The sequence below is a fragment of the Galeopterus variegatus genome, unplaced genomic scaffold (genome assembly GCF_000696425.1).
Source record: "Galeopterus variegatus unplaced genomic scaffold, G_variegatus-3.0.2 Scaffold2231, whole genome shotgun sequence".
In the NCBI taxonomy this organism is placed as follows: Eukaryota; Metazoa; Chordata; class Mammalia; order Dermoptera; family Cynocephalidae; genus Galeopterus; species Galeopterus variegatus.
In genome coordinates, this window is record NW_007728342.1 from 210,099 (window position 1) to 225,671 (window position 15,573).

The 15,573-nt window shown below is 33.2% G+C and overlaps 1 protein-coding gene across 1 annotated transcript in view; it reads right to left on the reverse strand.

Moving 5' to 3' along the window:
• LOC103597192 (protocadherin Fat 4-like) overlaps positions 1 to 15,573 on the reverse strand; it is a 100,327-nt gene that overhangs the window by 57,816 nt on the left and 26,938 nt on the right. The window contains 1 exon segment of the mRNA XM_008580998.1: positions 6,214 to 6,394. Coding sequence (XP_008579220.1) covers positions 6,214 to 6,394 — 181 coding nt within the window.

The following is a 15,573-nucleotide window of genomic DNA, read 5'->3' on the forward strand; positions in this document are numbered from 1 at the left end:
ATTCTTAACCCACGCCAGCTGTATTGAAAGGTTGTTTCTCTGATGCCATGCTTTTGCATAGATCTTTGCTTTTGTACTTGTTATTGTCTGCCTAGAAGGTCTTTCATCCTTTTCTTGTCTATAAACTATTTCTCTGCCTTCCTAAAAATCATTAATCACTTAAATCTTCTACCAATTTTTCTCAAGAAGCATTGATTGTACTGTTCCTTCCAAACATTCTGTGTTTAACTTATACTTATTGCAAGAGATTATAATCACAAGATTACAAAATTACCTCCTGTATTAAACTATACTCCTTATGGGACCTAGAGTGCCTAACTCCTCAGAATTTAACCAAGGGATTAGTACATGTTAAGGGCTTCCTAATTTTACAGTATAGTGTAGTATTAGATTGGAGGGACTAAAAACTAGAGTCAGGAAAGTAAGGTAATTTTTATTATAATCGTCCAAGCAAGATGTAATTATGGACTAAACTAGAATCTTGGCAGGAAGAGTGCACAGAAAAGAATGGGTGTGAGAGGCAGTAGAAAAGAAGAAACATGAGAATGTGCCCACTGATTGACTATGGAGTGAGAAGATGACCCTTAGCTACAAGGTGTAGATGAAGACAGCAAGACAGCATCATTAAGAGAAAGCAGAAATCCAAGATGAGAAACAGGAAAGATTAGCAGTTCCAGGTACATTGTGTTTATGAGGCCAACAAAACATTCAGATAGAGTATGTCTACCAGAGAGTTATAAATATGGGTGGGAAGCTCTGGAATGGAGTCAGAGTTGATAGTACAGATTTAGAGTACATTTTATTGCACAAAGTTGATGGCTGTAGCCACGGACATGGGTCTCTCTCTCTCTCTCTCTCTCTCTCTCTCTCTTAAATAAAAGAAAAGACTGAGGAAAAAATATTCAGATTACTCAGGGGGAGAAACAGGAGATACAGAAGGCAAATCAGAGATGCAAGTTGAGAAATAAGAAATAACATTTACATAGATTTACAGGAGGCAAAAAATGTCAAAAAGAAACGATGATATGATGATCAATATAGTGCAAACAATGCAAAAGGTAAAGGAAAATAGTGACTTAGATGAAGTTGCTGGCCTTGACAAATTTCAGTAGAGTATTCTGATACAGTCTTTTTTAGGAAAGCAATAGAGGAGAAATCAGATGGAAATATTTTCAGAAATAAATGGATGGAGGAACTGTGAAGTAGTAAAGCCATCTTTGCAAACATCTGCGGTAAAAGTAAGATGAATAAAAGGAACATTTCTAGAGAATATTAGAATCATTCATTCAACGTATTTAATTAAGTGCCAGCCACTATTATGTGCCAGACATTGTGCAAAAACTATACATTACGAATAAATAGACATGAGAAAGATTAAAAGGAAAAAAAAACTAACATTAACTTAGTGACTTCTATGTCCCAATAATTGTGCAAGAGATGTTTATGGATATTAACTGATTCCATACATACTGTTTGGTACATAGTAGGTGGTCAATAAATATTTAATTCTCACAAACAGTAAAGTATAAATTCTTATCTCCACCTTTACCAATGCAGATATGGAACCTTAGAGACATTAAGATGACTTTCCTAAGTCATGGTGAGCAAATAAAGTAACCAGAATTTAATACCTGGTATCCTGAGCATTTCTGTAGATAAAGAAATGATCCACGGAAAAGGGATAACCTGAAACTACAAGAAAGAAATGCAATAGCTATTGAATTAAAGACTTGGAGGAAATTGAATGGGATGGGATTAAAAGAACAAGTTAAGGAATTTGCCTTAGAATGTTGACCTTGTCAATACAGTTTTATGACTTTCTCCAGTTTTGTGACATGAAAAAAGATTAGAAGAGAGATTTGAATAGAGGTTTGATCTAACTGGAAGAAAAGAGGATACAGATCTGTAAAAGCTAAATTCTGGAATGTGTATGTGGAAAGCAAATATATAAACTAGATAGATCAAGAATAGGAATTAATGGAGGCTGTTAGACTAGAGGGGAAAATATTAAAGGTGAAATAAAATGTATAACTCAAAGAAAGTACACCATTCATATAAATGCATAGTTTGACCAAACAGGTAGGAATAAAAATACAAATAAATATTTGTTGGGTGGCTACTGTGTACAAGATCATGTTAGACCATATGGGAAAATCAACAAATTATTAGGATACATAAAGGACTGTCCTAATAGAGAGCACATTAGTAGTTGAGTAAATAATTTAAATATGTAAAGTTTAAAATGAGCAACATAAAAATTAAAACAATAGCTCTTTAAACCTGAAAGCGAATGAATTTTCTCCCAGATTAAATGAATAACAAAAAGTCATTCACACCTAATGTATAAATGTATTATATTCCATTAAGACTATATCAAGCCAGAGTAAATAAGATTTAGGTTGTCCTATTTACTTTAAAGCTGTAATAATTGTTTGCCATAAGTTAATTTACAAGTGAATGTAATGTGTTTTTCACAGGACAAAAATGGCTTCAATTTTATTTTAACTGATTGTATGGTAGTTTGTATATTTATTTGAAAACTTTCACAGATGGTTTCTTTGGATTTCAGTGAATGGAAAAGGATAAAGATAATTTCCTCATATTAAAGGAATATGCACATTCGATAATCCAACCAAACCATCACAATTCATACTATTAAACCAAAATAATCACACCAGACCTACCAGTACAACTCTGTAAAACATTCAGAAGATATGAACAAGATTTTCTACACAATTTTACATTGATTACCATAGTTCACAAGCACAGGACAGCACTTTGTAATGAATCTTTGACACACACTAGAAGAAAACAGTCTATCATCTTAGCATTTTATTCTAGCAATAAACAAATAGATCAATAGAAGGAAAAATCAATTTTGTAAACATTCAGCTTCACACTCGGGCATTTAAACATCTCAGACAAGAGAACTGTCCTGGTACTGACTGGCAATATTCTATATGATATCTTTAGAGAAAGTTTCCTCTGAGTGGCAGATAATGAATTATTAGATTATCACACTACAATGGACAGGCCATCTCTTCCAAAATTGGTATCAGGAGCTTACTGAACACCAACAGGTAACAGATGGAGGGCTAAGTGTTTTGTATGGATTAGAACAATATGGGCTGACAGGTATCGAGCATTTTGTTTTCTGTTCTAGGCACTATAATAAATAGTTCACTTAATGTTTTATTTATCCTTTATAAAGTCAGTTTAATTATTAGTATAACTAATCCATTGATAGGAAAACTGTTGTCCAGAAATGTTAAATAATTTGCCCATCCTCATGCAATTAGTCATAGTAGAGTCAGGATTCAGTTCCACATAGCTTGATTCCCAAGGCTCTGCTCTTAACAGTAAGCTGAAGACTTTGGACTGAATTTTAGACAATGAATTTCATTATTTCTATGCTTTGATGTAGGGGAGGTAAAGAAGGGGATATTTACTGGCCTTTTGGGGATCATATCTAAGAAGAAATTCAGTTGTACCTGACTCTCTCCAGGTGGTACTTCAGCACAATGATCCAAACAGGTCCCAGCCCTCTGAAACAAGTTTGTATGTTGCTTTCCCTCCATTTATAATGCATGTAAGGGTCCATTCTGTCTGGGAATTCCTCCTAAATTACTGGCCAGAACTTCTAAGCTGCCTTGGTGACTTTTTCTTCTCTATCTGCCTTTTAATATTGGAAAATTCCCAGAAAGCAGTCCCGGCCTCTTTCTCTTGCTACACTCACTCCTTACGTGTTCTGATTCAGTCCCTTGGTTTTAAATGTCCTCTAAACATTGATGACTACTAAATCTGTATAGCTAGCCCTGATCCCAACCCTAATGTTCAACTTATCATATCTCCAACTTCCTAGCTGATATCTCTACATGAATGACTAGTAGTCACCTCAAAGTGTATTCAAATAAAAAATCCTGATTTCTCCCAACACTATTTCTTCTATAACTCTACCCACTTCAGGAAGTTTGCCCAGATGTGCAAGCCAAAAACTTGGTAGATGATTCGAATTTCTCTTTCATTTAATTCTCCTTCCAACTCAAATACTCATACATGCTCCAAATCTATGCACTTAATTGTTATTTATCCACCTTAGTACAAGGCTACTCTATCTCTTGTATGTATAACTGTATTCATTAGTGCCTACATGGTCTCACTAGTTTGTCTCTGTAAAGCTTCTCTTTATAGCCCTGTCTCCTCCAGTCCAATCCAAGTATAAATCAGTTTATGTTGCTCCTTTGTTTAAAACTCTCCAATAGTTTCCTGCCTAAAAATAAATTTAAAAATCCTTATTTCTTGCTATGACTTGGAAGCTCTTTTATGGCCTACATGATCTGGCCCCTGCTTAGCTCTCTGATCCCCTAATCACTCTGGCCCGGATACAATGACCTTCTTAGATAAAAATAAGCTTACTTTTATCCCACTGCCCTGCACTTCCATCTGCTATGGTTTGAATGTGTCCCCCAAAATCACGTGTTAAAAGTTAATGGCCAATGTGAAAGTATTAAGAGGTAAAGTCTTGAGAAGGAGATTAAGTCATGAAGGCAAAACCCTCAGGGATGGGATTAGGCCCTTACAAAGGGGCTTGTGAATGTGCTTTTCCCTCTCTTCTGCTCTCTGCCATGTAGGAACGCAGTGTTCATACTCTCTGAAGGATGAAGCAACAACGCACCGTCTTGGAAGCAGAGAGTAGCCTTCACCAGACACAGAACCTGGTGTTACCTTGATCTTGAACTTCCCAGATGCCATAAATGTCAGCAAAAAATGTATGCTGTTTATAAATTACCTAGTCTTAGGTATTTTGTTATACTAGCACGAACAGGCTAAGACACCATATACAAAAATCAAACCTAAAATCTTTCCTGATTACTCTTACTGTATTATCTTATTTTATTTTCAAGACTTTCATCACTATATGAAATAATCTTATTTATTTATGTTAATTGTCACCTCAAAAAGAATGCACGTTCAAAGAGCGCAGATATCTAGTCTTGTTTGCCACTGATATTCACATCAGCAACTCAAGTGTTTATTAAAGGAAAAATGCATCTGAGGCCTACCCTCACTCAATCATCTCTGCCAAGAGGAAGAGACTAATTAAAGCCAGTTCCCAAGATAATTTTCTTAAAAGGAAATTAGTAACAGACAAGAAAATAAATTATTAATCAAATCATCACTGTATCAGTACATATGCTACCCTTGAATGATGATTCCTCTGAACTCTTTAAATTCTATCATCTGATCCATTACTTTCATAGACATCTACCCCACTCCAATTTACCTAACACCATTCTACAGAAGGTGGGGGAGGTGTGCAAAAATACTTATGTCTTTGTGGTTTTCTCTAGAAAATTTGGAAATTTTCATTTCTTATAGTTTAGAATGGACATGGAGGAAGGGGACAAACTAGATAACCCAATTTTACAGCTCAATTGTTTTTCATGTCCTCTCTGAACAAGCGACCATATTGCTGTTTGCCACTTTAAGCGGATTTAAGTAGAGTAAAATAAATTTTTAAACTAAGAAAACGCAAATATTTTAATTGAGAGAAGTATTAGCTTACAAATGGTCAAAATTCTTTGACATCCCTGCCATCAAGAAGTGGTGTGTATTTCTTCTCCCTTTGAATCTGGGCTGGTCATGGCTGCTTTGACCAATGGAATATTGTGGAAGAAATCCTATGCCGCTTCCAGGCCTGACCTTTAAGAGCACAGGCACCTCTCACCTGAGGCCTTTGGAGCCCATAATCACTAAGTAAAAAGTCCAACTATTCTGCTAAAGAAGCACAGAGAGAAGTCCTGAGACTACACGAGGGGAGAGGGGACCTAGTTGAGCTTAACCTCCCAACCATCCCCGCCAAGGCACCATGCATGTGAAGCTATCTTGGAACCTCCAGACCACTTAGTCACCAGGCAAATACCACTAAGTCACACCAGTCAGCCACATGAACTTGACTGGTACCAGGACCCATTGTAGTCCTGAGTTACAAAATAACAAGATATGATAAAAACATAAATAAAATTGACAGACAAAATGGAATTTTAGATTAAGTAAAATTGTTGCTTTAAACCTAATTTTAGGGATTGTTGGATATTCAGTAAAATTTTTAGTAAAAAATTTTCAGTAAAATTAAACATGATACTAATTTAGTCCAAAGACTAATGTTTAATGAGAAAATAATCAAATTTTACAAAAGGCAAATGTACTGACCTTATAACTGCATTTGTTGAAGCATCAGCATCTGAAGCATTTACCAATAAAACATCTGTACCAGTTGGTGCGTCTTCAGGAATTGTTGTGAAATACATTTTACTGGCAAAAGTGGGGACATTGTCATTGACATCATCTACTATGACATTGATTGTTCCAGTTCCAGTCAATGCAGGGTATCCTAGAAAGATATGAAAATCAATTCTTAGTGCTTATAAGTGACAAGAACAATAACAAACTGAACAATAATTAACTGTAGACAAAATCACTGAAGAGAATTTTGTAAATGTCTTACCAAAGTAAAAATTCTGAACACATAAGACAAGTGATTGGGTGAGTTTTAATTTTGTTACAAGAAAAATATTTTCATTTCTGAACTAGAATTTGAAATCTCCCCTAATGACTCTGCACAAAGGGCATATGTCATGCTCTTATCCTGTTTTAAAGGTGCTGATTCAACAACATCATTTAATTGCCACAAAAGAAGCACTGCTGGTAATTTCTCTGGAATCACATTAAAATAGCACAAATCAGATTTGGAGCATACCCACAGGCATGAAATAGCTGGCCAACTAACAAGGCACTGTTAAAAACTATATTCCTAGCTATGACTATCATTATTATAAAATTCCAACTGAGTCTCCAGGGTATTTAAAACCCTTTTTCCATACTAACGAATGCTTGTTTGAGGGGGAAAAAAAGAAGTTCACATCGTATCTCAAAGCTATAATCTTCCACTTGCTGCAAATAACTTTATGTTGATAAGCTGACAAAGAATAATTTTTGTTGTATCTATTTAATATAAATGTGAAATAATTTATTTTTATTTCCTGTTCAAACTCTATTATCAAACTATAAAAAATCCAACATTTGACAGAAACTTGGAGTACATCATCTGTAAGACACAAAGTAAGCAGACTCATTTTGTGATGAAGGTCAGATGTCATATTTAGTTACAATTCTGTGGAATGTCCCCATAACTAAAATGCAAAAATCATCTGCCTTTGGTTGTGTTTCAAAACCATGTTTTCAAACGTTAACTTTTCTAAACAGAAACAATGAAGATTCTTTTAACTGCATTTATCTAAAATAAAGCCCTCAGATACTGTCAGATAATAAGAAAGACCACGTTACTTTTGCTCCCATAAACTTATTTCCCTTTGTCTGATGTTTAAGTCCTACTTATTTTTGCCATTCAGTATTCTGTAAATAAAGCCATTCATTCATTCATTCATCTACCCATAAAATTTTTATGAAATACCCTTCTTATCAGAGAATGGTGTTGAGATTCACAACCTTCCAATATTATTTGATTCACCACCTTCCAATATTATTTTTTCTAATAATTTTATGATTTGCTGATATTTCCTCTACTAGTCTTCAAACTTTTTTCTAAGTTATTTGATTGTAATTACTGATGGCATAGTACCAATCAGCTTTTATGCTCAGATGTGTAAGGCCCAAAATTAACAGACTAGAAAACGATTATGGGATGTAATGGTTTTGGTCATCTGTTATTTTTATGCTGTACACAGGAAGCTCAAATTCTATTGTAGATGAAAGAATGTGTGTGACCAGTTGAGCCAGGCACTGTAAGGAAGCATGTTACCTTCCAGAAACCTACACAATTAAATTTAAGCTGCATGCCAACAATTGTTGCCATATATATCTTTCTTAGTAAGATACTTTATATTAAGCATTTCATTTACATTAACATATTGTAAAATTCATGACTGCAGAAATTTTACCTATTATTGTTTGATTTTACATTAAAGGAAAGAAAAGTAACTCTCACTCTATTGGTTATATGTATATGAACTACAAACTTTTAAAAAATAGCATAATTGCCTTTTCACTAGTTGCTTAGTATAAACGATGGTAAGATTGTGCTACAAATATTTCACACACACTCCAAAATAGGTATGGAAGTATTATAAACATGTTTAGAATACTAAAGCACATCAAAATAAGACTTCAAAATATCATGCAGCATATTAATGTCAATAATAGCAAACAGTCATTGAGTCCTTAGGTATGCATTCATGGGAAGGAGAGGGTGTATATGATAAATTAAGAGAGGAGATAAATCATGGTCCCAGAGTCAAAGGATGGAAGGAGATGCAGGGGTCTTTAATCTCTTTTACTGATTTCTTATTCTGCTCACTAAATCTCAGACTGCATCAGTAAAATGGAAATAATAAAAAGAATGGAATCTACCCAAGGAGGTACTGAGGGCAATGTAATATGCTTAGGATAACACCTAGAAGAAAGTTAGAATGTATTTGAACTTGTATTTTATACTTGTTTAAAAAAATAGAAAATTGACATATAAAAGGTCTAAGTAAATTTTATAGATTTCTGTGTTACAGTTCTCAGGATTTTTCCCCCACAAATCTTTCAGCTGAACCCTATGATAGTGTTATTCTGGCAAACATTTTGAATCACAATCCATCTTAATGATTTCTCTGTAGTATAAATATATGAGATACTTAGCTCTCAAAAAAGTCATAGCTTTATGGAAGACACATTGAAATAAATTTTAAAGTGCAAATTTTAAAATTTATGGTGAGATTTTAAGGAAGACCTGAATGTTTGTGATATGCACATTGCTTTCTAATCCACAATGCTTAAACTTGTTAAAAATGACCCAGGGCTGCCTAGTTAGCTCAGTTGGTTAGAATGTGGTGTTATAACACCAAAGTGAAGAGTTCGGATCCCGGATCCCAGGTCCCCGTCCCAGCCAGCCACAAAAAGTAAACAACAACAAAAAAGCCCAGTAACTACCAAGCAAATCTTTCATCTTTGGTATTCTAAAGCGTCTGGTGACACACATATGGAAAACCACATGAAATGATGACTAACTCCTTTGGTCAAGAACATCTGATTTCTTTCCTTGTATATAAACTACATATTGTTGCTGATACATTTTCTGAGTTAGTAAGCAAACAGAAAAAAAAAGTATACCCAGAAAAATGTTCAGCAAATTCAAACTCACTATGTTCGTACCAGAGAATATCTTATTTTTCCAGATGATTTTCGAAGCACACCAGTGACAACACACAATCCTGGCTTGAGCAGTGGCCCCTCAGGTGATGCTACATTCCTAAAGGACATCTTCTCAAGCCAAAAACCTTCCCTACAATCTCCTTTTCTCTCCTTGTTATCTGCTACGACCCTCTTTATAGGGGCTTGGAGTTCTCTTCTTATTTTCTCCCACTTCAAGACTAGAGAATGTGGTAGAATCTCTACAACTGTCTTGGCTTTCTTGTTTCCCCAGTAGATGTGCATACAGGTCTTATTATGATTCTTTTATTATTATTTTTTTCAAGGAAAACCTTACAGACACTATGCTCTAAATTTCTAAGTCTTCTACTGAGATTTAACTAAACCCAAATTTGAATTGTGCCTCCATTATTTTTGACTTTTACTCTTGGGAATGGAGCTTACTAACCCTCCACCCCACTCCAACTTCTTACATGCCCACTGGATAGCATGAGCTCCAGAAATCACTACCTCTCACCTTTAGGCAGAAAATGAAATCAAGGGAAAAAAAATGAGAATGTCCTCTAATTTCACTTGAGTAAATCTCGTTTCTAAAACATTCTTGTCAGAGGAGTGACACAAGTTCCCCAGTTCTTGGCCACCACAGATCTCAGAACTTCCTCTTGTGTGCTAACTGAATTGTGAAGCTATGGTTTTGCTCTTGCTTTTCTGTGCATATTTGTTTGCTTGTTCCTTAACCCTTCCTTTTAACTGCGGGAAGAAGTTGTCCAGGGTGCTTATGTTTCTGTCTCCCAACTTTTTTATGGGTATATCCCATGGGAAGTGTTGCACAATATTTACTATTATTTTATCTTCAGTCCAGAGCTTTCTGCTGACTCCAGGCTGATACACCCAATTGCTTATTTGTTGTCTCCTCTTGCAAGTTACCACAGAACCTCAACATTAGTATGTCAAAAAATGAAATCATAATTATGGTCAGTACTTCTAGCCCATGTATTTATATATTGATTAAAACGTATATGTACATGTATACACATATGTGTTGGAAATATACATATATGAATATCACATTATTGAACACTCATTTGATACCAGATCTATGTATGAGGATTTTACATACGTTTTACACATTTAATACACATATTCCATAAGGTAAGTATTATTGTTTAATTTTTTTTAAATGAAGAACTTGAGACTTAAAGAATTTAGCCATTTTTTTACATTCATTCATAATAAACAGAGAGAACAAATTCTGAACTCTTAAAAAATATCTTCTAATTTCATTAAGCTCAGATAAATCCATGTCACTCTTATTGCAGATGTTTTACTATATTTTATTATCATTATTATCAACATACTTCTGCCATATCATCTATTAAGTTGTACGCTAATTGAGAGAAGGGATAATTCTGTTTAGTTCATCTTTATATAGAGACATAATGCATACTACTAGGCCTTGTGTTTTGTCTGTATTAACATTCCCATTACCTTTATATATGGAAAACTGGTCTAGTGACTACATGGATGAAATTTCAAAGAATTGAAAACTTTTAGAAATACACAATCTGTGTATTAGCCTAAGGCTGGGGTCAAAGAACAAGACTGCAGACAAAGGTCAAAGTTTTGGAGATAGTATGCTACTGATAGACAGAAGGTCCCAATTAATCCTGAATCCCAAGAGAAGAATCAGAATACTAGAGGCCAATGTTTAGCTTGAATGGATCTGATAATGATGAATTATATAGGTAGTGGTGTAATAGGGCAAGATTTTTCAATTTCATCTGGAACTGATTTATGAAAACCAGATGCAATCAGAAAGAAGAGGCAATATGTAATCACAAAGGCAGAGGATAGTGAGCCAGAGAAAGAGGTGCAATATAAAAATGAAATAAAAAGTCTAAGTCTCAGAAACTTGGAATTGTAAACGTTAGGTGGGTGCAGGGTGCATCTGAATTACAAGTCAGAATCATAATTAGTAGTCAAACCTCTAGTTAGAATTAGTCAGAAGATAAAAGGAAATTCGAATTGCAGTTTGTAAAATTATGTGTATTATTTATATACATTAAAGTGTGTATGTGTGCATATATGAGGATACTTCAAAAAGATTATGGAAAAATAGAATTAAAAGAGAATTCAAATCTTTCCATGAATTTTTTGAAATATCCTCATATGTATACACACATACTTACAAATAGAAAATAAACATGGGTAAATTAATAGGAACGTTCTTAAATTTTTTAAGCAAATAGCAAAAAAAACCATATTATTCTGAACAACATTTTTTAAAGTGTGCAAAAAACAAATTCTGCAAAATAAACATGGGTAAATTAATAGGAACGTTCTTAAATTTTTTAAGCAAATAGCAAAAAAAAACCATATTATTCTGAACAACATTTTTTAAAGTGTGCAAAAAACAAATTCTGCACACACACACACACACACACACACAGAAAGACTGTCACCATTTAATTCTCTGATTGTCCATCATACCATGGGTAGTCCCAGGCCTTGTCTGAGTCACATCTTATACCCTTCAATTTGAGAAAGAATTAAACGAGCATTGCCTTTTAAGACTGGTGGCTAAATAAGCACAAATATATGAAAATGAAGTTTAAGGAAATTTCAAATAAGATTTTAAAAGGAAAAAAGTTTCAGGCAACTGCTCTTTCACAAAATATGTGTATAATAAGTATAATGAATGAGTCTAAATGACTAATTAAAGTTCAAACTTCAGGCAGATTACATTATCTATGTTGCCCCTATAAATTAAACATGCTTTCCTGAAACATAAAAAACTATTCAACGGAAATAGAATTTTTGCTTTACTGAAATCTGTTGCTTTGCAACAAAGCCGATTTCATTCTTGACATCAAACATTTGGTGAATGGGTTCCCTGACTGGGTGTGTGTTTGTTGTAATAAAGTATTAGCTTCTTTTTTTCCCATGAAGTAAACTCATTTTCTCACAGTAAGTAAGCCATCCATTGAAAATGTATTGAAATTCAGCCATCCTATATTAACACTGAAGATTATGTAGTTAGATTTAAATTTGAATCTAGAAAATATGTACAACGTAAGTATGCAACATTTTAACATGACCAACAACTTCGTATTTGCAAATTACATTTTGTAAAATGATTTATTACTGCTAATTAATTATAAAAATATATTTATATAAATTAGATATATATACACTTAACTATCACTTGATGTTTTCATTATTTCTGCAGGAATCTTAGTCAAAAACACTATATTTCCTTAATATAAATTACATACCACAGAGACAAGTAAAACTAAAAGAAACAATTTAGTGACATTATGAAAATGACACTGAAAAGTTGCACAATAATGTGAATGTATTTAATGTCACTGAACCATGAACTTAAAAATGATTTATAAAGTAAATTTTATGTGTTGTATATTTTATAACAATTTTAAAAATTAATAAGTAAAGTATAATATTAACTAAACAATTTTATTCCTACAAAAAGAATATGAGGAATCATTATTTATAGGATATTAAGGGGAAAAAAAAACTTTCAACACAGATATTGGAACAGATACCTGAAACACTAGAGGCTACCACCAAATTTCAACTTCTTTCCTCCTTAGTAAAATATCAAATTATATACTTATGGAATAGTTATCAACAAAAGCTGCAAAAATGATTAAGTTTTATTAGCAGAATAAAATTAGAGGACTTTAGAAAAGAAATAAAATTCCTCATAATGAAATCAGGTTATTTTCTATAATATATAATGTTTACCTTTTAGGCTATATAAATTTTTTCTTTAATATTGGAAATATTTTATTGCCATTTCAAAGTTGAATTTTCTTTGTGTACTTAGATGTATGGCTTATATGAAGTAAATGAATAACAGATTGAAATTATCTTATCAAATTTTAATTCTTGGAACATAATGGCAATTCTAGCTCTTATTCAATAGGATTTTGGAAGTTAAATCATCTTTCTTTTGCATTTTTATCTTATGAAAGTACAAATGAAATTCTATGTAGAAAGATTTTTTTCTATTAAAGATTAGCTGATTCATAGAAAATTATTTAAATAAATGATTTATAATAATACTCATGTCACTAACAGAATGGTGCGAAGTCTTACTAGAAATAAAGAGGAAGTGAAACAGCAATCAGTTATCAACCTTGTAAACAAAATTCCCATTTAAGACAAATACTCCAATGAAAATAACTAAAGGTGCCATAGACTCAAATATACAAGTAAGTTAAATGCAATTAATTTCTGGTAATTGAAGATAACTCTAGGATTATTTAATTTATGGAGTCATTGGTGCCTTATGAAATATTTTCAAGCAATTTTTATTATTAAAAAGGCTTATCATAACAGATAAAGCAAGGTTTTCTATAGTATTTTCTCACAAATAATACTGACAAAATGTAATCTTTCTGGAACATATAAAAAAACTCTCTTCTGATGTAAAATGTAGTATTACACAATCTTAACCTCTCTTTTGATTATAGGGCCATTTGTAATGCAATGACCCTCTTCAACTACACAACATGACAGACAATATTAATTCTAAAGGTCTTCATATCCTCACCAATAATAAATAAAGCATGGTGATTAGTACTTTCAGCTATTAGCATTAACTTTTGCAAAAGCATCATGTTTCCCCTCCATTAAAAAGTAATTTGCAATCCCTGCATATGAATGAGGTTTTTCCTTCTCTCAGTTGGATGATAAATGTCCTTAATTAGAAATGCTAATAACTGAACTTTTCCCTGCAGACCTATTAATTATGCTGACACACAGACACTTCATAACTATTTTTTTTGCCAAATCTATAGCCAGAATATCTCTATATTCCTTTAGTATATAAGGCTGTGAATAGACAGATAAAGAATAGTGTATTTAATCTGTGCACACATTAAGCCCCCACCCTCAAATAAATGTAAATACACATACAGCCCAACTGACTGCATTGTCTGTCCTTATATGTGTTTACCATACATACTTTATATTCTTAGATAATATCTAACATTTTCTTTGAACTTTGTACTTTATAAAACGCTTGTTTGTACATTTCTTGATTTGATGAGACTAATCCTGTGATTTCTAATTTATGCATATTCTTATTTTATGAGCTATTTTAATGACAGAGAACCTCAAGATTATTTTACTTTTAGAATCAACGCTCTTTTTAATATAAAAATAATATTTAATCCAAAGAAACTCATGAACACAGTCTATACAAAACAGAATATAGATAGACAAGCTGATATGTGGAAATAGTAAGTAATAGTTAAGAAATTGTCCCCTGATCAGGTTGACTTGCTTCAACTCCCAGTTTCATTGATAAACAACTGCATGAGACCTACGTCAAGTTGTTTAACTTTTCTAGAACTCAATTTTTTAAAAAAATCCATAGAATTGAAACAACAGTATCTAACTTATAGGGCTACTGTAGGATGAAGTGAAAAAACATAGTACAAATTCTGGTATATACAAGCATTCAGTCTGCACAAAAAGATTATCATCTAAACGTTTATGGCTTCCCAAGTTGTATCTCTACTTGAATGGCTCTGAAAACTAAACTTTTATATCTAACTTTTTGCTTGATATTTCCACTGGTTATTTTGGACAAATAGAATATGTCCCAAAATTGATCCTAGATAATCTGCCCTAAAATCTTTTCTCTCCCATTTCCAAATTACTAAGGTTAATAATCTAGGACTCATGCTTGACTTGTCCCTTTTTCTAACTTCCTACACCTCCAATTCCATCAACAAGTCCAATGGATTTGACTTTCAAAATGGGAAAAATATTGGATATTTTAAGCTGAAGGACTTTGGGAAATGGCAGGTGCAGGGAGGACTCTCTGATCTTCTTTTCCCCTGAAGCAGTTCGTAAGACCCTCATATGAAAGGTGCTTTCCCTATAACCAGAAGAAAGGAGCATTTTTATCTCTGAAGATGGAAGGACTCTGAGAGGAATCTGAAAAACAGGACTTGAGAATTTTCTCCCAACTTACTACCATTAGCTCACACCCTTTTTTTTTTTTTTCCTTATCATGTTTTTTCATGACTTTCTATTCTTTATCAAACCCAGTAGAGAAATGCTCAAGCTTAACTGTTTCTTCAGGTCTTCATTTCCTTATTCAGGTTCTCCAGTCAAACAAAAATTATATTCAGAAAATCTTTATGCCTTTCTCTTGTTAATCTGTCTTTTGTTAGTCTACTTTACAGGGCCCTAGTCAATGAACTTAAGATGAGTAGATGGAAAAAGAAATTTCTTTACATGCTACCCTGTCACTAATTTCAAATACTATCGTCTCTCTCAGGAACTACTGTAATGGCCTCTTAATCACATCTCTATTTCCAT